The 25,918-nt window shown below is 65.5% G+C and overlaps 12 protein-coding genes across 12 annotated transcripts; 6 read left to right on the top strand and 6 right to left on the bottom strand.

The window, feature by feature from the left end:
• Nucleotides 1–316: 316 nt before the first annotated feature.
• On the bottom strand, nt 317–1,423 carry JCM10292_005250 (uncharacterized protein; the record flags this gene model as incomplete). The annotated part of the gene is made up of 3 exons (XM_076646149.1): nt 317–353; nt 426–556; nt 623–1,423. 3 exons carry the CDS (start codon nt 1,421–1,423, stop codon nt 317–319), a joined length of 969 nt encoding a protein of 322 aa, XP_076508428.1.
• A 374-nt stretch (nt 1,424–1,797) lies between these two features.
• Nucleotides 1,798–2,728, bottom strand: JCM10292_005249 (uncharacterized protein; the record flags this gene model as incomplete). Its single annotated transcript, XM_076646148.1, has 4 exons — nt 1,798–1,834; nt 1,909–2,212; nt 2,275–2,305; nt 2,540–2,728. 4 exons carry the CDS (start codon nt 2,726–2,728, stop codon nt 1,798–1,800), a joined length of 561 nt encoding a protein of 186 aa, XP_076508427.1.
• A 262-nt stretch (nt 2,729–2,990) lies between these two features.
• YFH1 (ferroxidase) lies at nt 2,991–3,808 on the bottom strand (the record flags this gene model as incomplete). The annotated part of the gene is made up of 4 exons (XM_076646147.1): nt 2,991–3,141; nt 3,234–3,346; nt 3,405–3,522; nt 3,594–3,808. The coding sequence occupies 4 exons, from the start codon at nt 3,806–3,808 to the stop codon at nt 2,991–2,993; spliced, it is 597 nt and encodes a 198-aa protein (XP_076508426.1).
• A 91-nt stretch (nt 3,809–3,899) lies between these two features.
• JCM10292_005247 (uncharacterized protein) lies at nt 3,900–5,397 on the top strand (the record flags this gene model as incomplete). The annotated part of the gene is made up of 7 exons (XM_076646146.1): nt 3,900–4,146; nt 4,214–4,285; nt 4,345–4,568; nt 4,619–5,015; nt 5,076–5,128; nt 5,184–5,222; nt 5,284–5,397. The coding sequence occupies 7 exons, from the start codon at nt 3,900–3,902 to the stop codon at nt 5,395–5,397; spliced, it is 1,146 nt and encodes a 381-aa protein (XP_076508425.1).
• A 317-nt stretch (nt 5,398–5,714) lies between these two features.
• JCM10292_005246 (uncharacterized protein) lies at nt 5,715–6,785 on the bottom strand (the record flags this gene model as incomplete). The annotated part of the gene is made up of 5 exons (XM_076646145.1): nt 5,715–5,877; nt 5,937–6,158; nt 6,223–6,304; nt 6,365–6,511; nt 6,569–6,785. The coding sequence occupies 5 exons, from the start codon at nt 6,783–6,785 to the stop codon at nt 5,715–5,717; spliced, it is 831 nt and encodes a 276-aa protein (XP_076508424.1).
• Nucleotides 6,786–11,027: 4,242 nt separating this feature from the next.
• Nucleotides 11,028–11,808, top strand: JCM10292_005245 (SEC61-beta family protein; the record flags this gene model as incomplete). Its single annotated transcript, XM_076646144.1, has 4 exons — nt 11,028–11,098; nt 11,221–11,352; nt 11,652–11,725; nt 11,786–11,808. The coding sequence occupies 4 exons, from the start codon at nt 11,028–11,030 to the stop codon at nt 11,806–11,808; spliced, it is 300 nt and encodes a 99-aa protein (XP_076508423.1).
• Nucleotides 11,809–12,256: 448 nt separating this feature from the next.
• On the top strand, nt 12,257–15,423 carry JCM10292_005244 (tetratricopeptide repeat protein; the record flags this gene model as incomplete). Its single annotated transcript, XM_076646143.1, has 3 exons — nt 12,257–12,695; nt 12,808–15,213; nt 15,293–15,423. 3 exons carry the CDS (start codon nt 12,257–12,259, stop codon nt 15,421–15,423), a joined length of 2,976 nt encoding a protein of 991 aa, XP_076508422.1.
• Nucleotides 15,424–16,064: 641 nt separating this feature from the next.
• JCM10292_005243 (Mo25 family protein) lies at nt 16,065–17,789 on the top strand (the record flags this gene model as incomplete). The annotated part of the gene is made up of 10 exons (XM_076646142.1): nt 16,065–16,184; nt 16,412–16,472; nt 16,533–16,636; nt 16,699–16,817; nt 16,873–16,968; nt 17,026–17,098; nt 17,157–17,216; nt 17,275–17,484; nt 17,570–17,689; nt 17,748–17,789. The coding sequence occupies 10 exons, from the start codon at nt 16,065–16,067 to the stop codon at nt 17,787–17,789; spliced, it is 1,005 nt and encodes a 334-aa protein (XP_076508421.1).
• A 1,906-nt stretch (nt 17,790–19,695) lies between these two features.
• On the bottom strand, nt 19,696–20,700 carry JCM10292_005242 (uncharacterized protein; the record flags this gene model as incomplete). Its single annotated transcript, XM_076646141.1, has 6 exons — nt 19,696–19,782; nt 19,867–19,971; nt 20,064–20,154; nt 20,217–20,338; nt 20,411–20,519; nt 20,576–20,700. 6 exons carry the CDS (start codon nt 20,698–20,700, stop codon nt 19,696–19,698), a joined length of 639 nt encoding a protein of 212 aa, XP_076508420.1.
• A 231-nt stretch (nt 20,701–20,931) lies between these two features.
• On the top strand, nt 20,932–21,632 carry JCM10292_005241 (uncharacterized protein; the record flags this gene model as incomplete). The annotated part of the gene is made up of 3 exons (XM_076646140.1): nt 20,932–21,363; nt 21,429–21,447; nt 21,517–21,632. The coding sequence occupies 3 exons, from the start codon at nt 20,932–20,934 to the stop codon at nt 21,630–21,632; spliced, it is 567 nt and encodes a 188-aa protein (XP_076508419.1).
• Nucleotides 21,633–22,067: 435 nt separating this feature from the next.
• Nucleotides 22,068–23,459, bottom strand: JCM10292_005240 (CIR N-terminal domain-containing protein; the record flags this gene model as incomplete). Its single annotated transcript, XM_076646139.1, has 3 exons — nt 22,068–22,749; nt 22,820–23,010; nt 23,073–23,459. 3 exons carry the CDS (start codon nt 23,457–23,459, stop codon nt 22,068–22,070), a joined length of 1,260 nt encoding a protein of 419 aa, XP_076508418.1.
• A 432-nt stretch (nt 23,460–23,891) lies between these two features.
• On the top strand, nt 23,892–25,745 carry JCM10292_005239 (uncharacterized protein; the record flags this gene model as incomplete). Its single annotated transcript, XM_076646138.1, has 3 exons — nt 23,892–24,221; nt 24,285–24,768; nt 24,829–25,745. The coding sequence occupies 3 exons, from the start codon at nt 23,892–23,894 to the stop codon at nt 25,743–25,745; spliced, it is 1,731 nt and encodes a 576-aa protein (XP_076508417.1).
• Nucleotides 25,746–25,918: the final 173 nt, after the last annotated feature.

Genomic DNA, 25,918 nt, shown 5'->3' with positions numbered 1-25,918 from the left:
CCGTGTCGACCGAGAGGCGTGGACGAATCAGGAGCACGCGTGGTAGCAGCTCGTGTCGTCCTATCTGGATGCTGCAACGAACCCTGCGGGCAGGAAGAGTCTTGAGTCTTGAGTCTCGAGTCGAGGAGCAGAGTGTTTCGCTTGAGGGGGAGACTCAGTCGCTGATTCTCGTCTCCGCGTATGACTCGTGCCGCCCCCCGCTGACAGTCAGTGCTCAGCTCAATCTGACTTGTATACAAACGCTAGAAAGAGGGTGACTACTCAAGCACGCCAAGCTGACCAACATCCGCTTGCTCTTTCCGCACCCACTCATCGATCAGTAGATTTCGAGACGCGTGCCACACAAGCACGTTCTGCGCGCACCGTTCGAACGTGAGCGATGCGCTGAGCGGCAGAGCGCAAGCGCACGAGACTGCGAAACGCACACGTTCTCGCACCCGTCGTTCTTCTCGACGACGCGGCGGCACGCGCCGCACCTCACGCCGCGGACGAGCTTGACGAGCTTGGTCGCCGCCGTGTCGTCGTTGTCGGCGGCGCAGACCTGGGTGTCGAGGTGCTGCGCGCATCGCACCCAACTCAGCTTGCTTGCGCGGAAAGGAAGACGTCGCAGGACTTGACGCACCGCAGGCGCCTTGCACGCCGAGCACGTCATCTCCTGGCAGGTCGGGCACTTGATCGCTTTGCGCTTCTTCTTCGAGAGATTCGAGCCGCGGAACGCAGAGCACCTCGGGCTCGCGCAGTACAGCCTGTCACCGGACGCAAACTCCTGAACCGACCGGATGTACGCCGCCCGGTCTCCCGCCGAGAGCGCGCCCGACGCGACGCCGACGTCGATCTTGCGCTTGCAGCACGACGACGGATTGAGAGACTCGGTGCGGGTCGCCGCGCGGAAGAGGTCGCGCAGGCAGGGGAAGCAGTATACGTGACCGCAGTCGAGGCGGCGCGTTTGGATGTTCTCGTTACCGAGGCAGATGTAGCACGAAGGGCGGGTCGAGACGGGCAAGGTGGCGGAGGTGGACACGCTGACCCTTTTGCTGGGACGTGGAGCGGGGGGAGGGGTCGGAATCCTGAAGCGCTCGCTGTCACCGGGGGACCAGGCGGCACTGTCGAGCATCACTGTATTGTTGTGAGCCGCGACCGAGCTGTCCTGCGCATCCTGCGTCGCCTGCTCCCTCCTCCTCCTGACCGTCTCGATCGTCTGATTCGTCCGAAGCGCGGTCTGCAGGTCACGCGCGAGCGTGCGGTCCCTCAGAACCGCCGAGTGAGCCTGGAGCTCGCGCCTCCACAAGTCACGCGCGAGAAGCTCGTCCTGCGAGGCGCCAAAGCGAGGCGACGAGGTCGAGACGAGATTGAGGTCGCGCAGGTCGTCGAGGCTGAGTTGCGCAGCTGCCTGGAGCGAGGCGAGGAGCTCGGTGTCGGCCATGCTGGTGTCCGAACTGATGGCGACGTTGCGAGAGAAGGGGAGGAGGAAGAGCCGCGGAAGCGGCGGCCTTCTCAACCGAGCTAGAAATGATCTCAGCCCGCTCGACCGACTCGGTCGGGGTCAGACCAGGTTGCACACAGAAGTAGTGATCATCAGAATGGCGGAGAGGCTCTGAGTCGGGCGCTTGAAGGCAAGCGGGATCAAGTTGCATCAGCTCGTTCGGACGGCTTTGGACTCGTCGAACGCCAAGGGCCGAACATCGCAGGCAAGAAAGGCACAGACTGCAGGTACAGTGCAGGCGTAAAGCAGAGTGCCGAACCAGTCCAAGCGGTCTTCATACCAAGCGAACCCCTCGAACCCCTCCCGCTCACCGCCTACGACGAACACCCGACGCGCTCGCGTTGCGATTCCCTGCGACGAGAAAGTCAGCTGAAGACGCTCAGAGCGACGGATCCTGGTTCTTCGTGACAGAGCACGAAACGCACCCCTTCATCTCGAGCGCCATGCCCGGCCTCGTACCGCACGACTTCCGACCCGCCTGCTGCGCCGCACCCTCGCCTAGGTGACGCGCGGTGAGGTAAGTAGCGAGGTCGTCGTAGACGTGGCGGTGCTCGCAGACGTAGGCCTGCGACTCGTTGGCCTGCGTCGGGAAACTCGGCGAAGGCGGGTGCGGGAGGGCTTGCGACGGCGAGCGGGGGGCCCGCAGCTTGCCGTGCGTCTTGCGAGCGTCAAAGACAAAGCAAATGCTCACGCCGAGGAAGAACAGTCCGGCAAGACCGACACAGAGCACTAGAGAGTCTGAAGTATAAGGCTTGACGAATGAGAAGCGGAGAGATGAGGAGGCGGCTCACGGGTCGCGAGACTCTGCGACGAGAGAGCACTCTGTGAGTTCGATCTGAGTGAGCAAGAAGGGCTACAAACGCACGTAGGGCCGGGAGGAGTTTGTTCCTCCGTCGTCTCTGCCAGCCAAGCACAGAGGAGTCCCATGCAGATCGCAAACATCAAGACCAGGCCAGTGGTCACGCAGCACTGCGTCGATTCGAGTTGCTGTCACCTTCGACGGGGCAAGCAGGATCAGCAGTGCCACCGAAGTCCAAGCAAGGAATCTGTACGCACCGAAGCGAGGTTGTCGTCGTCGAGAACGCGCTCGTTCGGCCCCTGAGCCGTCTTCGGCTGGGTCTGCGTCGAGTGCGCCCCCTTCGGCGCCGTCGTCTGCGCGACATCCCAATCCTCCGTCCCCACCTCGGAGGTGGTCCGCGGCGAGTCCGGCGCGATGTGCGGCTGCGTCGAGGCGGAAGCGGGCATCTTGGTCGAGCTGGGAGCGACGCGAGCGGGGTCAGGCGTGAGCGAAGGCCGGATGAGCGAGAAGGGGCGGAGGAAGCGCACAGAGCCGCGAGGTGGTTGGAGGTCGAGCTGCGTTTCGCGCAATCAGCGGCGTAGCCTTGGACTCGCTAGTCTCTCGTCAGTGTAAGTGGAGGGCTCCCGAGCCTTTCGGGCACGCAGGCGGGTGGAGTGCGGACACTCTCTCGTGCAGGAGGGACGGGCATCGTACAGCACAGTCGCCGTTTCAGTGCTCCTGCTCGCCCAGGTCCACCTCGATCGTCTCGTCCTGCAACAGTTCTCGCAGCTCGCGATTGAGGAGGTCGTGCATGAGGTGGTTGTCGCGCGCGTAGAACCACACGTCGTGGTCGACGTCAAAGTCGTACCGCTTCGGGCCGCTGCAAGGGAAGGACAGCCGAGCGTCAGCGCCCTTGAGAACGATACACGAGCATCGGTCCTGCCGTTGCACAGTCAGAAGCCGCTGGCGTACCTGATGGGACTCGAAAGCCAGATCTGCTTGTTCGGCGGCTGCTTGTTGACAACGTACGTGCCCTTGTCGCCGAGCTTGACCGTCAGGACGCCCGACTTGCCGCACGTAGAGACCTTGCAGTCAGTTTCAGCGTTCGAAGACCGCCGGAGAAGCGCGAGGAGCGAGACTCACCGAGTACTCGACGTCGATCCCTGCGAGGTCGACCTCTTCCAGCTTCTCCTCGAGGTATTCGGTGAGGCGGTCCATGGTCGTGTCTGACACATCGTGGTACTCGCGGTCGGACAGGTTGCTGGGATGGCACACAAGAAGGACGAGATGAGCGAAAGATGTCGGCTCAAGGAGGAGTCGAGCGAGGCGCACCCGATGGAGTACGTCGTTGACGCTCCTGCTTGGCGTACTAGTGCAGCGTGGAAGCACCTGCACGCCGGTGGTGGCCTCGCTGGAGGCAGTGGTCGTGCAGCCGAGGATTGCGCGATGAGGAGAGCGGAGGGAGAGGCGGCGGCGACGGCACGCGGAAGCGCGGCACGAGTGGGACGGGCGAGGGCAGCGCTGAGTGAGCGCACTGATCGCTGCATGGCTGGCTCTGGCAGACTGCGAGGGAGCGGCTTCAGTGCAACTTCCCCTCGCCGGGGTCTCGCTCCTCCTCATCGCCACTGACTGCTCCCAATGGCACCGACGCCGAGACCGAACAAACGCAAGCGCACAGAAGGGCCCGCAACCCCGGCCGAAGCAGTCACCGCTGCTTCTGATGCCCCCGCTCCGCCAGCCGAAACATCCGCATCTCTCGCGATAAACAAGCCCGACGACGCGACGGCCGCGGCAGACGCGATCGAGCAGCCTCAAGAACGCACGGCAGAGGAGCAGGAGGAGCTCGAACGCGTCTTTGACCTCGTGGCGGAAGAGTATCATGACAGTGCGTCTCCCCCACCTCCCGCTTAAGGCATACGCAGCAGACTCTGAACTCGTCAATCGCGTCACAGTCATCTCAGAGCTACCACTCGAGTATCAGCGAACGTTCCGGCTGCTCCGCGAGCTCGAGGACGCGCAACAAGGTCCGTTTCGCTTACCTGCCTCTCTTCCGCGTCTCGCATGCTCACGTCTGCACGAACAGCGCACACGAGCGACTTGCGGACCGCGCTCGAGCGCTACATCGACTCGACGCTCGAGCCGCCCACTTCTGCACCTTCGCCTGCCGCGTCCACCTCGACCAGCGCCGGTCCTCCTCGACCCAGTGCCGCCGCACTCGAGCACTTTGCGCAGCTGTCGCATCTCGCAGACGAGGCGATACGCAAGGGCGAGGACAAGGTCGGACTAGCGATCGGGCTGTACGAGACGGTGCGCCCACGTTCCGGACCCTCTCTGTTTCGCACCTCGCTCACCGGCAGAGATCGCAGGTCGACCGCCACATCCGCCGCCTCGACGCCGACCTGCTCAAGTACGAAGACTCACTCGTCATCGGCCTCCGCGCGGGCACGCTCCCCTCGCACGACGCGCCCGCCGCGACGCTCAAGTCGCCGCCGGGCGCGACGACCTCGCTCGGCGCGATCGCGCTCGGCGAGCACGAGGCGTACGAGGGCGTCGGGCCGGGCGACGAGGACGCGCGAGGTGGGCGGGCGGGCAGGCGCAAGTCGGGCGGGGCGGGGGCGGCGGGCGGAGTTGGAGCGAGTGCGGCCGACCGAGAGAAGGAGCGCGAGTGGAAGAGGCGCAAGGAGCTGCAGAAGCAGGAGAGGGCGCTCAAGAAGAAGATGCAGCGCGAGGAAGGCATCCTCGGGGGCATGCCCAGTGCGTGGCGCTTGTCCAAGCTCTTCCATGCTCACGCGAACTGACGAGAACGCGCTGCAGTCGACCCGAACGAGCCAACTTACTGCTACTGCAAGCGCGTCTCGTTTGGCGAGGTATGCTCTTCTCTGTTTCATACTTTTGAAGCCAAGCTGACCAATCGCATTGCAGATGGTGGCCTGCGAGAACGAGAACTGCCCGAGGGAATGGGTGCGCTCCCCTTCTCTTGCTTGGCCTCCCTCGGCCCCGATTGACGCGTCCTCCGACGCAGTTCCACTACGAGTGTGTTGGGCTCAAGTCGGCGCCCAAAGGCGAGTGGTACTGCGACGACTGCATGGTCGTGCTGAACATCGACCCGAAGACGATGAAGCCGGCGACCTCGTGACCAGCGCGTGCATTCACCTTTCGGTTGGACCCGCTCGTAGACTCATGTTGTTGCTGCTACCATGTTGCGCACTGCTTCGAGCGCCTCGAGAGAGCCGACTGTGGAGTGACGAGCTCCAGGCTGCAGCAACGTGTCGCAGCTGAGGCAGTCGAAGTGGCATTTCAGTGCCGAACACGCGCAGGACGCGCCGGGGAAAAAGCGCCCTGCGCTGTACTGATGAAGGGGGAGAGGGCACAGATGGTCGGATGCAGGCGAGACAGACGGGGTGGGAAAAGGAGCGAGAGAGCAACAACTTGTCATGGATGGAGGTGTTCTGCTCAGAAAGCGGGAGTAGCCATTATGGGGGTGGTCACAGTCGAGGTGAATGTGTCCGCAGGAAAGATAACCGTCACCGTCTTCGTGGCAAAGGAGGTAATCGTCGACGCCGCTGCAACCGTGATGTGGCTGGCGGTGATATTGAAGGACGGGTTGGGCGAGATCCTGTACAAGCAGTGTTCAGATGCGGAGCAAGCATTCCTGCACGTTCTTGAGTCACGTACCAGGAGGACTCGGGTTGTGCGAGCGAAAGGAAGAGGTGGCCGAGCCCAGTCTGCGCCACATCCATGACGAGGAACGCCGACGTGCACCACGCCGCAAAGCCCAGCTCGACGACCGTCGCGACGCAGACTACAAAGGCCCACCATCTGTACGGCAGGATCCAGGCGTACAGGAAGACAAAGATGACGAGGCTGGTCTTGACGGCGACATGAACGCGGAAGACGCTGCACGAGAATGTCAGCCCTACTTCCACACACAAGCGCAAGCACATGACAGCTGCCTGCTTACATATGCGCTCTCCTGGCGGGCGTCCCGATGAGCTTCTGCCTGATCTCGGCCGAAACCGAAGCCGCAGACGGGTCGAAGGTCGCTAAAGCAAACATGCGGGTCAGGGTCAGAGACCAACCACGGTAGCTTCTGTGAGACTCACACCAGTACGCCCACCCGCCGACTGTGAAGAAACCCCCTACGAGCGTCGCAACCCGCGTCGCGAACTGCTCACTCGCGGCGAGAGTGATGCTGAGGCCGACAGTGAGGCAGAGAGCAAGGACGATCATGCCGAGCCAGACGCGGTACGCTGTGCGCGCGATAGCGTTCAGCGACGATGGCGCGGAGCAACGAGAAGCAGACGTACGGTTTGCGTCGACTCGCCTGATGAGGTTCTGCGGCACGCGCTCGGCGACGAATGCGGGGAGAAGGTCTCTGTCGCGTGTGCTTGTGCGGCCCTGCTGAGCTGCCAGCACAGCGGCCGCTTGCCCAGCAGCGTCGGCGTCGCTCAGAGCGGAAGCAGCGTCGAGAGGCGATGGCGCGGCGACATGGTCACTGTGGTGCGGCGAAGACGTACTGGACATGGTGGAAAGCTTGGATCTGGCGGCAGGGCAAAGAGCGCGGGGCGGCCAACAGAAAGAGGTAGGAAAGGAGAAAGAGTGAGAGAGACAGAAAGAGAGCAAGAGACCGAGAGACAGAGCGAGACGCGCCAGAGCAGGGGAGCGCGGCTAGCCGACTGCGAGTACAGCCGAGCTATTGGAGCGTACGGGGACCGTTGATTCTAGAGCCCTGGGGCATAAGACCGAGCAGGCACAGAAGCGAACGGCACGAACAAGGCCTGAGCGTCACCGAGCGGGATCCGAGAGCAGCCTCACACCAGCGTATTACATCTTCCTTCGGAGCCTCGACCGCTCGAAGACGTCTACGCTGACGCTAGACGAGAAGCCGCGGTCGAGGGTACTCGTCGTGCTCGGGATGAGAGGGGATGACGAAGAGGGCGGAGTTGGCGACGGCGGAAAGGGAGGCGACGAAGGAGGCGACACAGCTGTTGATGTGACCAGTTCTGGGGTAGAAGGAAGAGTCGGTGGCGGCGGAACGCCAAAAGCTTGCTCGATGGCGGCTGCGTGATCGGCGTCCGAATGCACCCAAACGAGGTGCAGCGCTGCTGGCAGAAACGTCAGCAAAGTTGACAATCTGAGCGAGTTGACACGCACCTAGGCAATCCCTCATTCGAGCACGGCAACGTGCCAGAGCTGCGCTAGCTTCGTCGCCACCAGCAGCATCGACTACGCCTCGTCGCAACCACTCATACCACGCCGCTTCGTCCCGCTGGTGGTCCTCAAAAAGATCATTCCACTCCGCCAGCGGAAGAAGCTGGTGGACCTCGTTGAGCTCTTCCGTCCAGTGCAGACGGGCGCGCTTTTCGGCGGCCGAGGCGAGACGAGGGGCGAGATTAGGCGGGATGAGCTTCGGCCACGGACGGTGGTTCGACTGGCTCGGTGGGTCGTGGAAGACGAGCTCGCCCCTGTATATCTTCTCCAAGTCGGCATCGGACATGACGCTCCGGAAGAAGGAGGCTGTGCGCGGTCCCAGGTCAGCTCGAACAGCCGCGCAAGGGCGTCCAGCAAATTGAGGGAAGCGCACGATCAATGCTGCGTGAGCTTGGCCCTGCAGGGTACGGCCCTGGCAGCTGCTCAGGCGGGACAGCAGACATGACAAGTCGGGGATGCGAGGGACCAGCGGAGGGCGATGGGAGCGAACAGGAGCCGGGAGGGTGCCCTTCGCCTTTGAGCGGCAGTACAGCTAGCGTGAGGCTCTTTCGTCACAGCGGGCACAGCAGAGCGCAAGGTCGAGAGCGGACGTCCGACGTCTCCGTCTCGTCCTCCTCGCGCCGCGCCTCTTCCCCTCGGTCCCCGCGCCTCCGTCCTCGCGCTGCCGAGCCCGTCGAGCCGCGCGCCTGCCCTCTCGACCCAAGCCAGCCGCAGGGTCCGCGCCACATCTCTCGTCTCGCGCCCCCCTCCATTTCTCGCGCACAAACACCCGCCCTCGACGCGTCGCCCCCAGCCGGAGCTGCCCGCCAGCTCCGGCGCTCTAACCCTAAGTTGCGTCGAACTCTGTCCCCGCCCTCCGGCGCGCGCTGCGCCTCTGTGCTTCCTGGTCCGCTCGAGGCGCGCTCGCGGACGAGTTGGGCGAGCAGATCCAGCATTCGTGCTCCCGCGTGCTGCTCCCGTGCGAGTGCACGCGAGGCGTCTTTCGGTGCGGGAGGACGGAGCGCGCGCTGCGCGGAAGAGGGACTCGCCCTTCGCCCGCTGCGGTGCGGACCGCCGTCGACGGGAGGAGGAGCCAGGAGGACTCGAGCACACAGTGGAGGACGCACGCTGCGCTCGGGCGTTACTGCCGCTGCCTGCTCCAGTCAACGGTCGACTAGGCCCCTCCGGACGTCGGTGCGTGCCCGAGTGGGCTGTCTTCGGGACAGGTCGCGCCCTCTTCCCTCTTCCGTTCGGACGTCTCTCGCGGCTCAGGCTCTGCCGCTTTCCGTGCGCGCTCTTCTCGCTCTGTGCGCGGCTCGCAGGACCGCCCGCACCGGAAGGAGCGGTTGCTGCGCGCGCAGGAGGTGGTGAGTCTGGGTGCGACAGTTCGTTCTGACGGAACGAGGTCGGTGTGCGGCTTCTCGAGGGCGCTTCACGACGTCTCGTACTGATGAGGGTGCCTCGGAGCCCGGCGTGGCAGTCGTATCGGGAGCTGGGCGTGCGTCGGGACGTTCCGAGCTGGTGCTGACGCTTTCCGAGCTCCTCGTCTGGTGACCCTGTCGGCGCGCTGGACCCGCCGCGAGGGCGACTTGGGGCGGTCCATACCTCTTCGCGCGAGCTGCGCGCTCCTGACCGCACCTGCGACGACATACCGGCCGTTCGCGGTCCGGTCAAGACGTACAAGCGCGCGGGCGTGTCTCTCGCTCCGCTCTTTCGCGAGTTCTTGCGCTCGCGCACCGAGCACGGGTGCAGCCGCGCTCATCACGGTGGATGGGGATGGAAGGACTCGTCTCTCGCCCGCTTCGTTCGCGTTGGCGGGTGAGATGCGTTTCCTACCCCGACTCGGCGGCTTCTGCGCACGACGAGCGCCTCTTCCCGCGAGGCTCCTCGTCTTCACCCTCGTTGCCGCCGAGGAACCCGGTGCTTTTGCGATCGCTTCTTCGCGCCGGCCCGTTCTGCGCGCCTGCGACCTCACCGGCTGGTGCTGGCGAGCGAGCGGCCGTGCGGCGGGAAAAGCCCCGTCTGTTGCCGTGAGGGACGCGGTCAGCGGGCAGAAAAGAGGTCCTGTACGCCGAGGGTTGCGGTGTTCCCCTTTCCATTCCTCACGAGCGACGAGGCGAGGCGCAGCACGGAGAGGAAGGTGTCGTTTCTGGCTGGAGAGGCACAGCTGCGAGCTGGGAGGCTCGCATGGGAGGACCGCAGCGCGTGATGCTCGATGGGCCGCACTACGAGACTTGGGTGCGCCTCTGCTCTTCCTCCGTTTCGTGCGACCTCTATCGGCTCCCTCTCCCTCGTCTCGCATTGCCCGTCCACTACGGTCTCGGCAGCGTCCGTATCGCGTCCATCCGCGCTCGCGCATCGAGGACGTCTCGTGCCGTAGCACGCGCTTGACCGAGATGTGCGAGTCATCGGGGCCGTGCTCGTCGATACTCATCCCTCTTCTCGCCCATCCTCGGCACCGCAACAGCCCGACCCTGCTCTCTCTCGCGTCGCCCTCTTCCCGCCGTCTCGAACCTCGTCGCCGGCGCGTCCGCTCATCCGCACGCACAGCACCCTGTCCCGCTCTGACGCCCGAGTCGATCCCGCGCTCCTTCGCTCCCAGCCCCACGCTCGCTCCGCCCCGTCCACCCCGTCGAGAACGCAGCTCCTTCGGGACCGTGGCCGGCTCCCTCGGCAAGTCCCCGTGCCGACACGGGCGCAAGCCCGGCAGAGTCTGGCGGGGTACCGCTCTCTGTAGGCTCGCGGGGACTTTGCCCGTCCGTGCCGCGCGGAGACGCGGCCCTTCCCGTGCATGCGGGAGGGCCCGTCCGTGCGGTGCAGGCGGGTGTGCGCCGGCGCTCGCGTGCCTCCGGGCGCGCGACTCGCCCAGCGTCGAGGTCGAGCCTCTTTTTGTGCCCGCTGCGTTAGAGCCTTGTGCTCGCGCGTGTCTTCCCCCTCGCCCTCTGCGGCAGGCGGTCGAGGACGCACTCGACGTGTCGTGTCGTACGGGCGGCTTTAGAAACGCGCAGCGAGGGGCTAGAGGGGCCGCGAGTGGGTCCTCGCGAGGCTCACGGGACGCTTCGAGGGGTTGCTGTGCGTGCAGCTGGGCAGGCGCGACTCGCGCGCGCGAGGTAGGCGCTCCTCACTCTCCGGAGATGGAGCGTCGGTCGAGGCGGTCTTGTGGTGGGAAGGGGAGGTGCGAGAGTCGGGGAAGGACGGCTACCGCGTGTGGTCGAGGCGGCGAGGCGCGGCTGGGAGGGCTTCGATGGGCGCGGTTCGGGGCGCGGTCGCTCCTTCGGGGGTGGCGTTGCCGTAGGAGATCTGGGCGTCGTGCGATGCGCGGCGGGAGGGGATCCGGGACGAGGTACGGCGCGAGGTGCGAGAGGGCAGGGGCGGCGAGTAGAACCCTCGATCTTCGGCTCTGTCTGAGGCTGCTCTCCCATGCGATGCACTCTTGTACTGTCTGGTGGTGAATTCGCATCTCTTGCAATGTTGCGTGAGAGAAAAGGCTTGTGCCCACCTTGGCCTCGAGGAAAGGGGCGACTTGGAGGTGCCGGCTTCTGTCCCCCACTTCCTCCTGCGCTTGCTTGCTGAACGATGGCCGAGTCTCCCGCACGCACTGGCACGCCCCCTGCCCGCATCCCCGGCGCGACTGGCCCGCAGATGCGGTGCGTCCTTCCCTCCTCCCCGCCGCGTCCTCATCTCCGCGCCCTCCTCGGGCGCTCCGCCCCGTCTAGAGCGCGTGCTGACCCTCACTTCCGCGTCCGATACGCTCTACGACCGGACACAGCCGCCGCGCCGCTGCGCTCACGGCGCAGGGCAAGAAGGACGACGCGCCCACTTCGGCGCGGGCGGCGGGCCACGGCGGGAGCTCGAGCACCATGATGCGCCTGTACACGGACGAGGCACCCGGACTCAAGGTGTACGTTTCTGCTCTCTTCGCTTAACGGCTGGCAGGGGAGGTGAGAGGGACGCTTCGTGGTGGGGACGTGGTCGACGAGATGGGCGATGAGGTGGAGCTGCAGAGCGCGATGGAAGGGCTCGGACGGCTCTACGTGGTCTTCGAGCACTGCCGTACACCGCACTGACGCTCGGTTTGCCCTTCCCCGATGCATCCGACTTGTCCTCTCCCCATCCTCTCTCTCGCATGTCGTCCCGCACCCGCCGTCGCCCCCCTCGACCTCGTGAACTGCGCCGCTTGCACCGCGACACCGGACACAGTGACCCTGTCATTGTCCTCTCGCTCGCCGTCGTCTTCATCTTCAGCGTCGTCAGCCTGCATCTCCTCAGCAAGCGTGCGTCGGCCGTTCTGTCTCCCTCTCGAGACCATGAACTGACGCTCCCTCTCCATCCAGTCATCCGCTTCTTCACCAAGTGATCGTTGCGCCGCATCTCCCTTGCATTCGACTCGCCGGTCCCCGTCATTTCTCGCTGTCCCTTGCCGCACCGCCTCGTTTCGCAGCATACCCCCTCGTAACCTCCCAAAAGCCGGCTCTCGTCTGGACTCGCAGGCAGCATCTCTTGTGACGGCGGTGATGAGGGGGAGACGGTCGTTGTGGTGGCAGTGTCATTGTCTGTAACATCATCTTGCGGTTCCTTTCACCCGAATGGAGGAGAGGGTCGCGTGACAGGCGTCCTCCGCTTTCCGTCAGCGATTCGCCCTGATCCCGTGTAGTAGCTCTGGGAGCTGTGCTAGACCGCGCAGAGCGAGAGTGCGACACGCGGTGTCCCCCTCGTCGGCTGCCCCCGCTGTGGCCGTCTCTTCCGACGCTTCTCCGCACTCTGCGCTTCTCCGGCAAAAGACTCGCCGCAGCGGATTCGCGTGGATGCAGTCGCTCGAGCCGCGCGTGCACTCTCCGCCGCGCTTCCACCTCGACCTGCACTCTGCGCCGTCGTCGAGCGCGCACAGTGCCGCGGCGACGAGCGGGTCGACGCCGCGCAGCTCGACGCCCGTGCCGCTCCTCGACTCGCCCTCGTTCGACCCGGCCCTGGCCCCGGCCCCGCTCGCGCTCCCCGGCGAGCGCGAGGCCGCCGAGGACCACGAGGCGACGTCGCCCGCGCACAGCGACGTCGGCGCCTTGCCCTCGCCCGGGCAGCTGCGCTCGCAGGCACGGCGCGCAGGGGCCGGGCGCGCAAAGGGCCCGCCGCTGCGCAACCAGACGATGGACGACGCCTACTATGCGGGGCCGGGCGAGCCGAGCGCGCTGACGAGGGGAAAGGCGCCGCCCGCCGCCAGCAATGGCCAGTGGGGGGCCATCGGGACAGGTGCGTGCTTGCTACAGGGCTCTCGAGACGGTCGGGGAAGTCCCGCGCGACGTGGTCAAATTGCATTGACACCCGCCCTCTGTTCTCCCTCCCTCGGCATCTACTCGAACAGGATATGCCGCTGCTGCCCCGCCCCGAGCTCCTGGGCTGTACAGTCAAGGGAATCACTCGTCCCCTTCGCTCGCCCTCGGCACCTCGCCGCCGCCTGACGCCATCCCGCCGCTTCCCGGACTCGCCTCTCCCTCCGCCGGCACATCCTCGTTTGCGCCCTTTGACGTGCCCGAACTCCCGCCCATGCCCGCAGTCGACGATCTCAGCATCGGGCTTGAGAACATGCGCTTCGAGCAGCGCCGCCCAAGCTCGCTCGAGCAGCAGCGCGGTCAGCAGCAGCAGCAGCGCTACCCGTCGCAATACCCGTCGCAGCAGCCAGGGTACGGCGGTGCCTCGGCCAGCCAGCTCGGGCGACAGTACATCGACTCGGGAGGTTACGGACCGGTCGGGCAGGACGGCGCGATGGAGATCCGCCGCGGCGACGACCGCGAAGCCGCCAGTGTCTACTCGGTCGAGAGTGCGCAGGGCATGCACGGTGGCAGCGGGGCGGGGGGCTGGCCGGGCCATGCACGCACAGCGTCCGCTTCGTCCAGCCGGTACAGCTTGCCCGGAGACGGCTACCCGAAGCGCGACTCGCTCGGCGGACAGTCCGTCGTCGAGGGCTACAGCGAGGTCGACCCGGCGACGACGCGCCCATCGAGCGGAGGGAGCTTCCTCCCGTACGACGACCCGTACGGCGGGACCTCGTCCAATGCCGGGCACGGGCAGCAGGTCCGCCAGTCGCCCTATGTCGGGGCGGGTGGCGACTATTTCGCCAATACGCCCGGCGTAGCTTCGTCATCGAGCAGCTTCCATGCTCCCTCTGAGGCGGGCTACTACGCCGGCGGCGCATCCGCAGCAGGGCAATACGCCGCAGGTGCAGGTCCGTCTGGCCTGCACATGGCCGTCAACCCGGCGCTCGGGTACACTGCGACCGGAGCTTCAGCGTACGCGCAGCAGCAGCCTCCGTTCCAGCCGCAAGCGATGCACGGCGGGTGGGGCTACGACTACCAGGCTGCGGCGGCGGCGCGCAACCCGTACTACGCGGCGGCAACGGGGCAGCTCGACCCGTCGAGCGCGATGGCCGCCGCACAGGCGCAGGCGCAGGCGGGCGCGCCCATGAGTCCGTACGGCACGATGCACCGCGGCGTGTCGAGCGCGTCGTCACTCGGCCTGGCACCGCCCGGTCCGACAAACTCGCTCTCGCGCTCCCAGTCGTCGCTCAACGTGCCTGGCGGCGGGACTATGCGGCGAAAGGCGACGTCGGGATCGACGACGACGGTCAACTCGATGGCGAGCGCGTCGTCGGGCCCGCCGATCACCAAGGCGTCGGTCGACGAGTACCGCCAGCGGATCAAGGCCGACCCGGACCCCGAGGCCCAGTTCAACTTTGCGAAATACCTCATCGAGGCGGCCAAGAAGATCAACTCGAGCGCGACGGCCGACGAAAAGTCGGCCAAGAAGTACCGCGACGCGCTCCTCGCCGAGTCGCTCAAGCTCATCAAGCGCCTCGCGACGCAGGGGAGCGGGCTGGGCAAGCCCGCCTACGCCGACGCGCAGTTCTTCCTCGCCAACTGCCTCGGCAACGGGTCGCTGGGCCTGCAGATCGACCACGAAAAGGCGTACAACCTGTACGTGCAGGCGTCGAAGCAGAACCACTCGGCCGCGACGTACCGCACGGCCGTCTGCAACGAGGTCGGCGCCGGCACACGACGCGACCATGCGCGCGCGGTGCTCTTCTACCGCAAGGCGTCGGCGCTCGGCGACACGGCGGGTATGTACAAGCTCGGCATGATTCTCTTGCACGGGCACCTCGGGCAGCAGCGCAACCCGAAGGAGGGGCTCGCGTGGCTGCGCCGCGCCGCGTCGCAGGCCGACGAGGAAAACCCGCACGCGCTGCATGAGCTCGGCCTGCTGCACGAGAAGCCGCCGCCGCTCCTGTCGACCGCGTCGGCCGCGCTGAGCGCCAAGGCCGCCGCGATCCAGCAGCACCAGCAGGCTGCTGCTGCCGCATCGGCCGCGCCGGGCGGGGGCCCGCCGACGCTCGTGCCGTACGACCCGGCGCAGGCGCGCGAGTTTTTCACGCAGGCGGCGCAGCTGGGCTACCCGCCGTCGCAATTCAAGCTCGGCGCGTGCTACGAGTACGGGACGCTGACGTGTCCCGTCGACCCGCGGCGGTCGATTGCGTGGTACACGCGCGCGGCCGAGCGCGGCGACCCGGACGCCGAGCTCGCGCTCAGCGGGTGGTACCTCACGGGGAGCGAGGGCGTGCTCAAGCAGAGCGACAGCGAGGCGTACCTGTGGGCGCGCAGGGCCGCCAACAAGGGCTTGCCCAAGGCCGAGTACGCCGTCGGGTACTACTCGGAGGTCGGGATCGGCGTCAAGGCGGAGCTCGAGGAGGCCAAGCGGTGGTATATGCGTGCGGCAGGTGCGTCCGAATTCTCTTCTCGCTCAGCCTCCTTCGTCTCTCCTGTTTGCAAGCGGTACTCACGCTGCCACTCTCGCAGCGCAAGGCAACAAGCGCGCGATGCAGCGCCTCACCGAGCTGAAGAAGCTCGGCGCCGACAAGCGCGGGCAGGCCGGCGGCAAGAAGCGCCCGACGCGCAAGGATGCCGAGACAGAGTGCATCATCATGTAGTCTGCCCTCTCCGATGCCGTCCGACGACGCATCGCCGAGCCCGACCCGTCGTCGCCGACCCGCTTCTCGTCGCCGTCGTGGCCGCTCGTTACTTCCCGTCCTCTCCCCGCCTCGCCCGACCCTCTTGTTCATACCAGCCTCTCGACGCCCCCTTACGCCGCTCGACACGCGAGCTTTTCATCACACGCCGCCTGCACCCTCCTTCGCATCTTCCCCGACATCGTCCTCGAGTAACGAAAACGCACCAGCGGCCCCTCGGCAGTACTGCGTCTGTCCTTTTCGCGCCCACCGGCCGCTTGTACTCTCCCTCCTCTATATGTGCAGAATAGCCCCTGTAGTCGTAGTCGGTGCAGCAGCAGACGATTTCCCGTGTCTTTCGTCAGGACGCGAAGGTCGTGTGTGCACGCGGAAGCATCGAGTGCGAGCGTCGCCCGCGCGTTACGGCCCGAGGGCGCGCATTGGGCTGTACGAGCTCGATCTGCAGCGACTTGAACTCGCGTGACGCGCAGTGCGGCGCGTCTCCTGTCGCGTCGTTTCGCTCTCCTGTCTCCGCGGCGACTCGGAGGCGAAGACCGGGCAACACTCAACCCTCCGCCCGCTCCCCTCGCGTCGAGCCGAGCTGCCGAGCGCGCAGACCACCGATGAATTTCTTCAAGTCGTCGAGCAGCAAGACAAAGGCGCCGCCCGACCTCGTGCGCAGCCTGCGCGAGGCCATCGCCCGCCTCGACAGCCAGAGTGCCAGCGTCGAGCACAAGCGCAGGGTGAGCCTGCGCCTGCACAGAGACCTCAGAAGACTACTTCTGCGATGGCTGCGCTGGTCTGTTTGACCCTAGCGGCGAAGGACGACGCGCACGAGCTGCGAACGTGCAGGTGGGGGTCGGAGCGGTGTGAGCGGGCGCAGCGCTGGCCCGTTTGTGCACCCTGCACAGCTGTAACGAGCACTGCTGTAGCTATCGAGCACACAAGCTGATCCCTGCAACGCCCGCAGGCCCGGGAGGACATCTCCAAGTACCTCTTCCAAATGAAGGTCCTACTCTACGGCGACGGCGGTGCGCTGATGCCAATTCAGAGCCTTGTTCTGAGACTGAACTGATGCTTTGAACCCGCAGAGAACGACCCGCAACCCGAAATCATTGCTCAGCTCGCGCAGGAGGTCTACGCCAACGATCTCCTCCAGCTTCTCGTCGCGCAGGTCTGGCGCTTCGAGTTCGAGGCGAGTCTCTGCGTATCGAACGCTGTGTCGCGAAGTCATGCTGACAGTCAGCTCGTGCACAGGCCCGGAAAGACGTGTCGCAGATCTTCAACAATCTGCTGCGGCGACAGATCGGAACACGGTGGCCTACAGTCGAGCACCTGAGCGCAAAGGAGGAGACCATCTTTGCAGCACTGCGAGGGTACGTGTCGTGTCTGTCGAGATGGAAGCGTCGCCGCTGACCAGCCGGAACGCAGGTACGAGAACGCCGATGTCGCTCTCAACACCGGCATGATCTTGCGCGCCATGCTGCGACATGAGCCGCTCGCGCGGATACTTCTTTACTCGGACAAGTCGGTCCCTCCTCTTCTCTGTGTCTTTCGGCTCGTGCTGAATGCCTCGCCGAGCAGATTCTACAATTTCATCGACTACATCGAGCAGACGACGTTCGGCATCGCATGCGACGCGCAGGCGAACTTCCGGGTGCGCACACTCGCTCTTCTCCCAGATGGTCGATTCTGACTAGGTGTGATACCCGCAGGAAACGCTGACGCGGCACAAGCCGATGGTGGCCGAGTACCTCGACGAGAACTACGATCAGGTTCGCACCTCCTGTAGTCCTCTGCTCGCTGCTCCTAGATCTGACCGGACTTTCGCAGTTCTTCTCGCACTACTCGCTCCTCGTCCAGTCGTCCAACTATGTCACCAAGCGGCAATCGCTCAAGCTGCTCGGCGAGATTCTCCTCGACCGCACCAACTTCAAGGTCATGACCCGCTACATTGCCAACGAGGAGAACCTCAAGGTCATGATGAACCTGCTCAAGGACCGCAGCAAGAACATCCAGTTCGAGGCGTTCCACGTGTTCAAGGTGCGCTGGACGAGCGGCCAACTTCGTTGCTCGCTACCTCATTCGGATTAAAGAGCTGACCGTAAGCGCGTCCTTCTTCGTACAGGTCTTTGTCGCCAACCCGAAGAAGCCGCCTCAGATTGAAGCGATTCTGCGGCGGAACAAGGACAAGCTTGTGCTTTTCCTCCGCGACTTCCACAACGACCGCGACGACGAGCAGTTCAACGTGCGTCTGCTGCGCAACTGACCCGTGCAACCGTGACTGACGCGTTGTTGTCGAGCAGGATGAGAAGGCCTTCCTCCTGCAGCAGATCGAGGCCCTCTGAAGCGACCTCCAGCCCTCGCTTTCATCCTTCGCAACCTGCACATACCCGCCTTTCCCGCACCCTCTGTACTCTATTACCCGCCTCCTTTCGCATTCACCAGCGGTCCCGTATACCCTCCGCTCTCGTTCGCTCGTTCGCCCATGGCTCTCTTCCCCTCTCTTGCTGACCTCCTCGCCTTGTGTAGACATGTTCACCCTTACGCTCTCGCCTGTTTTACCTCGCGCCTCTTGCCTTGACCCTCGTTCACCCCACGATCTCGTCTGCATCGATTCGTTCCGCTCTGCTCGCCGGCGTCGGGCTTCTCGCTTTCTCGGGTGTTCGCCTGCTTCGCGCGCACGCCACGATCGTTATCGCTCGGGCTTGATCCGTTCGCACGAAGACTGCTGCCTGCTTTTCCTCGCTGCTCGTCTACCACCGGTGCGTCCCCGCCTCCCAGGCCGCCTTGTCGACACGATAGTGCTTGGCGGCGCCGAACGAAAGCTGCCGCTCGGGCGAGTGGCGGTTGTGCGCGTCCGGATGGTGCGGTCTAGACGGCGCTGGTCTTGTCGACGGCTCATGCGCAAATCCGGACTGGAAGGAAAGGGCGATCAGGCGGGAACAAGACCGCGAGGAACGGCGCGAGGCCGACTTACGGGATGAAGCTGATGAAGGCTGAAAAGCTCGCCGTCGGGCGTGACAATTGAGGACGAGTGAGGATAGCTCTACAAGGGCGCTGCGAGTTAAAGTCGAATGGGCGCCTGGTTGGATTCAATAAGTGGTCGTACCAGCTTGCGGCGCTTCACCGCGCTTGTTTCGACCGTTTCGTCGTGCTCAGGCTCCCTGCGCGCGGCAGGAACATGCCTGGCGATGGCAGGATCGTCGGGCTGTTCACCTCGTAGTTGGGCTTCTTCGGCGATCTGTGTATCGCGACACGACCCGGTCAGTCGGTCTCGCATTGCGCACGGCCTCGGAAAGCGACTGACCGCGGGCTTGATCGCTTCGAGACCAGCACGATCAGGCCAGTAGCCTTGGACTGCCTGCGAAGTACGATCCAGGTCCAAAGCGTCGTCGAAAAAGGCCTTTCGCGCAAGCGCCCAAGGCTTGAGATTGACGGCCAGCTCGAGCTGACACTGACGCGACAGAAGCGCGCGTCAGTGATGCAGTAACAGACACTCCTTGAAGGTGCGCACGTAGTCACGCAGGAACTGGTCCGGTCGTGGCTGCGTGAGGGAATGGTGAGCCACGTGCAAGCACCCTAAAGCCGCCCTAAGAGCGTTCCGTACCAAGTTCCAGATGATATGCCAATCCTTTTCACCCTTCTGCACCGCCGCTTCCACCTCGGCACTTATCTTCACTATTCCCGACTGAAGATGTTCAGTCTGCTTCAAGGCTAGGCTGCCCTGCGATCCAAAACAGGCGTCCCAGGTGGATTTCCGCCAGCCTTGCCAGAGCGGGCCGAGCGACGACGACTTTACAGTCAGCGGGAGCGACGCGATCGTGCGGCTGAGAATGTAGGCAAGGGTCGATTTGGCCACTGTGCGGGCGGCCGTGTCAGCGGGCGTGCCCGAAGAAGGGATAGGAGAGCGTGCGTACCCATCGGTACGGCGCGTATGTCTCAATGCGCGTGCGTCTAGTAGTTCGGGGCCGGTGTGGGAGACAAGGCAGAAGCGTGCAGCAGTGCGCCAGGACACAAATCTGCGCGGCCGTCCCTCCGCGGAACGTCCGTGAGGAGGGGGCGGTGCAGCGACGAAGAGGAGCACCCGGTCAGAGTCTCGAGAGCGACATGGTGGACATCGAGTGAGAGCGAGACTGGCGACAACATCACTGCAGCTGGTAGTACATCCGCGAAGCAAGCCTACAACACCGCGGAGCGAGAAGAGTGAACAGGTGCCCGCTCGAGGCAGGAGGCGGCGCGAGCAGTGTGAGCTCAGAGCTGCGTCCCGACGATGCGCACGAGCTCGTCTTGCAGCTCGAGGACGGCCTTTTCGTCGATTTCCTTCAGGGCTTGCATCGACTGCACAAGTTCGGGATCATCGAATCAGCGCCGGTCGAACCAAGAGAGGGGGGCACCCGGAGCGAAGAGAGACAGCGAGCGCACCGCGGCAAAGTGGGTCAGGATGGCTTCGTTCTGCGCCTCGAGCGAGTTGGTCGAGCGCGAGAGGGACGCTACGCGCTCGAAAGTGGCGTCGTTGCGAGCTGCGAGCTGCGATGGCGGGTCACGAACCGTCAGCCTTGCGAGTCGGCAGAAAGTGACCCTCGCCGTATGGGAGGACGGGCTCGGTCGAGCTGACGCACAGCTTTGCGCTTCTCTCGCAGCTCCTCGATGGCGGTACGGAGGACGGGAACGGTTGCGCTCGGGATGGTGATGGTGCCGTCGAGGCCGGTCCTGCGCATGCACGGAAGCAGAGTCAGCGCGGTTTTGTCGACGGTGAGCCGAGCTGCACGCACTGGTAGAGGTTCTTGGGCGGTTCTCCACGCTCCTTGCGGCCTTTTGCGTCCTCGAGGAGCTGGTCGAGCTCGTTGGCCTTCTCGATGAACCGGTGCGAGCGGACGAGGTCGTCCCATGCGAGCTGCAGCAGTTGCCGGTGTGGCACCCGTCAGCACGCGTAGTTACAAACACAGAGGAGCTAGGAGCGACGCACGGGTACGCCTGCGTTGTAGGTGTCGACGACCATCTGCCTCAACCCGGGGACGAGGTCGGGGTAGTCGTCGGCCCACTTCTGCGGGAAGCACTGCCGCACGGCCTTGTCGCTGCGAGTGCGGACATGAGTGCAATGCGCTTGCTAAAGATGCGCCCGGTCACGCACTCGAGGACGCCGATGACCTTGTTTGACGCGGCGACGAGGGCGTCCTGGGTCACCTTTGCGCGGCGGCCGAGGGCGGGCTGGGGCGGCACAGGCGCGTCTGGTGCGGGTGCGGTGCCCGCGAGCATGTCTGTGTCTGCCATCGCGCGCGCAGAGGGCGAGCAGAGGGCAATCTGGTCCGATCAGGCGACGCGCGCGGGCGCGTGCTGCGGGCTGCTGGGTAGCGCGCTCGTGTCGGTACCTCGCGAGTCTGCACCGGCGCAACCTCGCTCGCTCCCTGGCCCGCACGCCCCAATGCACCACTGAGCGCACCTTGAGAATCACCTCTCGCTGCACCGTGCCCGCTACCTCCGAGCCCCATGCGCACTCGCTCAGCCGCACCCTCAGCGCACGCCCCCAACCTCGACTCGTCGTCGCACGGGCCCGGCATTCTCTCGAGCCTCGCGCTCCAGCTCCTCCCCGCCGCCGCCGCCGGCTCGCGCAAGTCGGGCCACCAACACCGCAAGTCGCGCTCGCGCTCGTCGTCCGTCTCGCAGTCCGCGTCGCTCCTCTCGACCTCGACCTCGTCGTCGTCGTCGCTCCTCGTCTCCGCCGACCCCTCGGACCTCGCTCCGGAGCCCGCGCACGCGCCGCACGCCCAGCTCAAGCAGACGCCCGTCCCCGCCGGCGCGCAGCTCATGGACCCGGCGGGCAACACCCGCATCTGGAGCGCGCCGCAGCGCCGCATCGGCAGGCTCAGCGCATGGCGCTACTGGTACGCCGGCGTGTCGGTCGGGTCCATGCTCGAGCCTGTGCGTGCACTCTTTCCTTGGCTTGTCACGGCCAGCACAAACTGACCCCGAGTCGCGCCGCGCAGTGGGAGCTCTTCTTCACCCGTTCGTCGCTTCCGCGTGCCCCAGGTCTCTCGCCAGCGTACAGCGTTGACCCTCTTGCGCTTGCCACAGACACGATCCTCCTCTTCCTCGTCGTCCTCCTCTACTACTCGCTCGCTTACCTCCCTGCACACGCCGCTGTCGTCGCCCGGCGGGCGCACTACTACTTCTCCGGCACCGACGAGTAACCGGGTCGCTTGCTCGCTACTGTCCTTTCCTTCGGTCTTTCACCCCGTCGCGTCGTCGCACGACCCCCATTCGTCCAGTTCCGCGCCGGTCCCCCTTCCCCCTCAGCAGTGCAGAGAAGGGGCAGCGTCCTCTCGTTCGTCTCGCTTTTGGGTTCTCGCGTTCTTCTTCCCTCTCTCCTCTCTTCCGTCTCTGTCGGTCTTTGTCTCGCGGTCATCCCCTCCTGTGTAGAAGTACGCATAGCGCACACGCTCGATCCGTCCGTCGGTTCCCGCCTGTCATCACTACTGGCCTCTTGGCACCAGCTGATGCGCCCGGTGTCGACTGTGTTGCGAGAGCTTGAGATCCGACATGATGGGCGAGGCAAGGCGCTGGCTTTCCTCGATCACTGGGCGAACGACGGAGATTCCACCGTTGTCTCCTTCCGACAACGCGGCTCACCTACTGCCCCACCCCCTCCGACCCTCTCTCTCCCTCTCGTCCCTCCTCTCCCTCCTCTCCGCCCACCCACCACCGCCCCCTCCCCCTCGCCTCCTCGCCTCCCTCGCCTCCTCGACCTCCGCCCTATTGTACACCCCCCACCCGCCGCGCTCACTCCTCGCCGGCGTACTCGCGACGCTCGAGCCACCATCAGACGACGAAGCCGCGAGCGCGGCGCGCCGGCGCGAGGCGAGGAGCGCGGCGGCGCGCGCGCGTTCGGACGTCTCGCGCTGAGAGGCTTCGCGCGCGGGATCGGGCGCGGGAGGGAGGGCGCTCGTGGTGGTCGATGGACGAGATGGAGGAGCAGCCGCGGCGGGAGGGGCGGGGCGACGCTGGTGTTTGGGCGGGAGGAGCGAGGGCAGGACGGGCTCGAACGGTGCTGCTCCGGCGGCGGCGGCGGCGGAAGAAGACGAGGACCGCGCGGTCGACCCCGAAGCGGAAGAGCGTGGCGTGTCGTCCCACCGTTCGCGGGACGACGAGCCCGTTGAGCGCCGGCGCGGTTCCGGATAGCGGTCGCGCGTCGAGGGCTCGCGCGGCGACGACAGCGGCTTGCCCGAGAGGACGTCGGTGCGCCGCTGGAGGTACGAGTTCATGAGCGCGAGCGGGTCCGACAGCCGCTTCGACTCGTTGTCGCGGTAGCTGCGGGCAGCGGGCGGGGGGGCGCACGGTCAGGCGTGGCAACGCGGGAGAGGAGGAGAGGACGACGCACGTCCGCTCGAGCGTCGTCTCGATGCCTTCTTTGCGCTCGCGCTCCGTCTTGCCGTCCTTCGAGGCGTACCACCCGACGGGCTCGCCCTCGCCCTTCTTGGCGAGGTAGACCTTGGTGAGCGAGTCGTCGGGCTCTTCGGCAAGAACCTTCTTGAGACGCGACTCGAGCTTGGACGAGCCGGGCTGGCCGCCCTGCGTGGACGGTACGAGTGAGCGGGGGCATTGTCAGACAGAGAAAGCGAATGAAGACGCACCGCCTCGAGCTCTGCCCAGAAGTTGAGGTGCCCGTTCGTCGTCATCGAGTCGTTCTGCGCCTTGCCTTTGCCCTTGTCGTCTTGTCCTTCTGGCCTGACCACCACCGCCCTGACGTCCTGCTCCTCCGGCCCGTCCTCCTTCTCGGCCGTCCCCTTGCCCTTGAGCTGCCTCTCGAGCGCCCTCTCGCCCTCGTCGTCCCCGTCCCTCCTCCGCTTCTTCGTCCGCGCACGCATGCGCTCGAGCCGCGCCTCCGAGTCGGCGACGAGCGTGCGCTGCTCATTCTCGTGCTCCTGCGCCGCCGCGCGCGCCTCGTCCCGCTGGACGCGCGCGATGTTCTCGGCAGAGTAGACGTGCCACGACTTGTGCTGGAGGAGCTTGAGGCCCATCGTGGATGTATCGAGGACGGCGGGGCGGTCTTGTGTGGTCGAAGTGGGCTACTCGAGGAGGAAAGGGTGCGAACTGAGGAAAGGAGCGGGGTCAGCGGGGCGTCATCCACTCTTGCGATGTTGCAGGGCAATGCTGGCTTTCAAGGTGCACTCACAAAGGCACAGACGAAGACACGGCAGCGTCCAGAGCCGTGTGAAGCGCAGCAGACGGCGAAACTGATGAGGAGAGCAACGAGACGAGCGAGAGTCGGCAACAGCTTCGAGCGCCTCGACGCTTGTTGAAATGACCAGGTACGAGTGTAAGATAGCTCTGTGATCCTGCTACGCTCTCCCTGCGGTTGAGCGCGAGTGTACAAGGCAAAGTGGCGCCCGCTCGTCTCGTCTCGCTCCTCGTGTGTGCCCGCTTCCGCTCAGCGAGGCTGTGCTCAAGCCATGGCGACTGAAAAGGGCTCTCGCGAGGCCGACGGCTGGTCTCGCTCGCTCCTCGACGCCGACGACTCGAGCGACGACGACGCTTCCGCTCGCTCTCCTTCCCGCTCGAAGCTGCACCCGCAGCGCACGCGGACTGTCAGCAGCGAGCTCGAGGGCTTCGTGTGGGGTGCAGGGCTCGATCACGTCGACATCGGCCTCGTCGACGAGCCCGCTGACCTCAAGTTTGTCGAGACGCCCTTCACGCTCGCCAGACGCACCGCCGCCCGCTCAAAGCAGAGCACTTCGACTTCACCGTCCGCGAGCAAGGCGCAGAAGCCGACGAGTGACGAGGTGCTTCGTCTCGTGTCTGTCACACTTGAGGGGCAGCGCTCTGACGCCGCTTCCGCATCTCAGGTAGAGCCGCCAACGCCTTCTCCGGTTCGGAACAGGCCGGCTTCCTCTGCCCACACTTCGTCAAGTGTTCAGAAGACGATCCGTGCTGAGAAGTCTGCCGCTCTACCTCCCGTGACTCCGGCTTCCATGCTTGCCCGCCAGTCCGCTTACGAAACAGTGACACCTCGCCTTCGCAAAGACGGCCGCGACCTCCCGTCCTCGCCATTGCCCTCGGTCAGCAAGACGCCGAACCGCAAACCCGCTTCGCAGACGCCGAGCTCATCAATCTCTGCTTCTTCCGCTGTGCACTCTCTTTCGCACGCCGCGAGCAGCCCGAGCCAACGCCTGACGACTTCTGCTGCCGCTTTGACAAAGATTTTGCCACTGTCCGTACCGAGCTTGACGCCGCAGAAGCGCAGCATTCGCCCGCAAGACTCGACGCCCGCTTCTTTCGCTGCAAGCTCTTCGAGCGTCTCCTCTTCCGCTCGACCTGCGGGACCAAGCTGTACGCGCTAAGCCCAAGCCTCTAGTTCAGGAAGCGTAGTCTGAATCCGCTTGTGTACAGCCGCCCCGCTCACTGCTGCCTCCTCTCCTCCACCGTCCGCCGCGCCTGCCAGCAAGACGCATGCGCCGTCGCCCCTCCAGATCCGCCTCGACAGCTCGTCACCCGAGCCCGACCTTCCGTGCTTCCAAGCGCCGCTCGTTCGCCCGCAGCCCGTCAAGTCGTTCGTCTCGTCCACGCTGGTAAGCGTGCAGCCTCCTGTAGTGGTCGACAGCACCTCGTGTCGCCCGCCGCCCGCCCTGTCAAGTCAGGCGACGGCCGCAAGCAGTAGCAGCAGGAACAGCCTGCAAAGCAGCTTCTCCCGCCTCGAGCGCTTCCGCCACATCGGCGCTTTCTCCTCGACCGCACCTCCGCCCGACTCGTCGCCTCTTCGGGCCTCCGCTTTACCGGTTGCGGAGCAGGGCGCTTCGTTTTCGCCTATTGCCTCGACGCCTGCTCCCTCCGCGCCCTCGTCGCCTGCTCGCGGCGCACTCGGCAGCAGCAGCACATTCCGCCTCCCCGGTCTCTCCGCCGCCCAATCCCTCCCGTCCACCTCGCGACTCGCCTTCAAGCCCGCCGAGTCCCTCTCCGCCTTCCGCGCGCGCCTCGCCGCCCGCGACGCCGCTCCCGCTTCCCCGAACGCCAAGCGTGTGCGACCCCGCAGCGGCGACGACGAAGAGGGCGAGAGGCCAGAGCGGATCGTCCTCGGTGCGGCGGTGCGCTCGGTCCGGCCGGTCGAGCTCGGTGCGACGGGCGTAGCGGGGGCGGGGCGAGCGAGCTCGGGAGCGGGAGCGAGGAGAGGGAGGGGAAGAGGCGCGAGAGGCCGTGGCGCGGTGGCGGTGGTGACGACGCCGAGGCGCCGCGTCGGGAAAGACGGGGATGAGGAGGGCGAAAGTGCAGAGGCGAGGCTCAGGAGGCTGTACAGAAGCTTGGATGGGTAGGTAGGGAAGAAGGAGGACGGGCTGCATCAGACGAAGCCGCTTTTCGCTTGCAACCCGGAGGGCATGCTCTCTGAAGTTTCGAACGAGCAAGATGAGGAGCAAGCCAAGCGCAACCGCGAGACCAAGAACTCCCGAACGTCGGTCTCGCACAGATCTGGCCAGGACTTCACGAT

This window comes from Rhodotorula paludigena (genome assembly GCF_050403205.1).
Source record: "Rhodotorula paludigena JCM10292 DNA, Rt_paludigena_JCM10292v1_ctg3, whole genome shotgun sequence".
Lineage (NCBI taxonomy): Eukaryota > Fungi > Basidiomycota > Microbotryomycetes > Sporidiobolales > Sporidiobolaceae > Rhodotorula > Rhodotorula paludigena.
The sequence above is the reverse complement of the archived record's forward strand: the minus strand, read 5'-3'. Positions and strand labels throughout refer to the sequence as shown.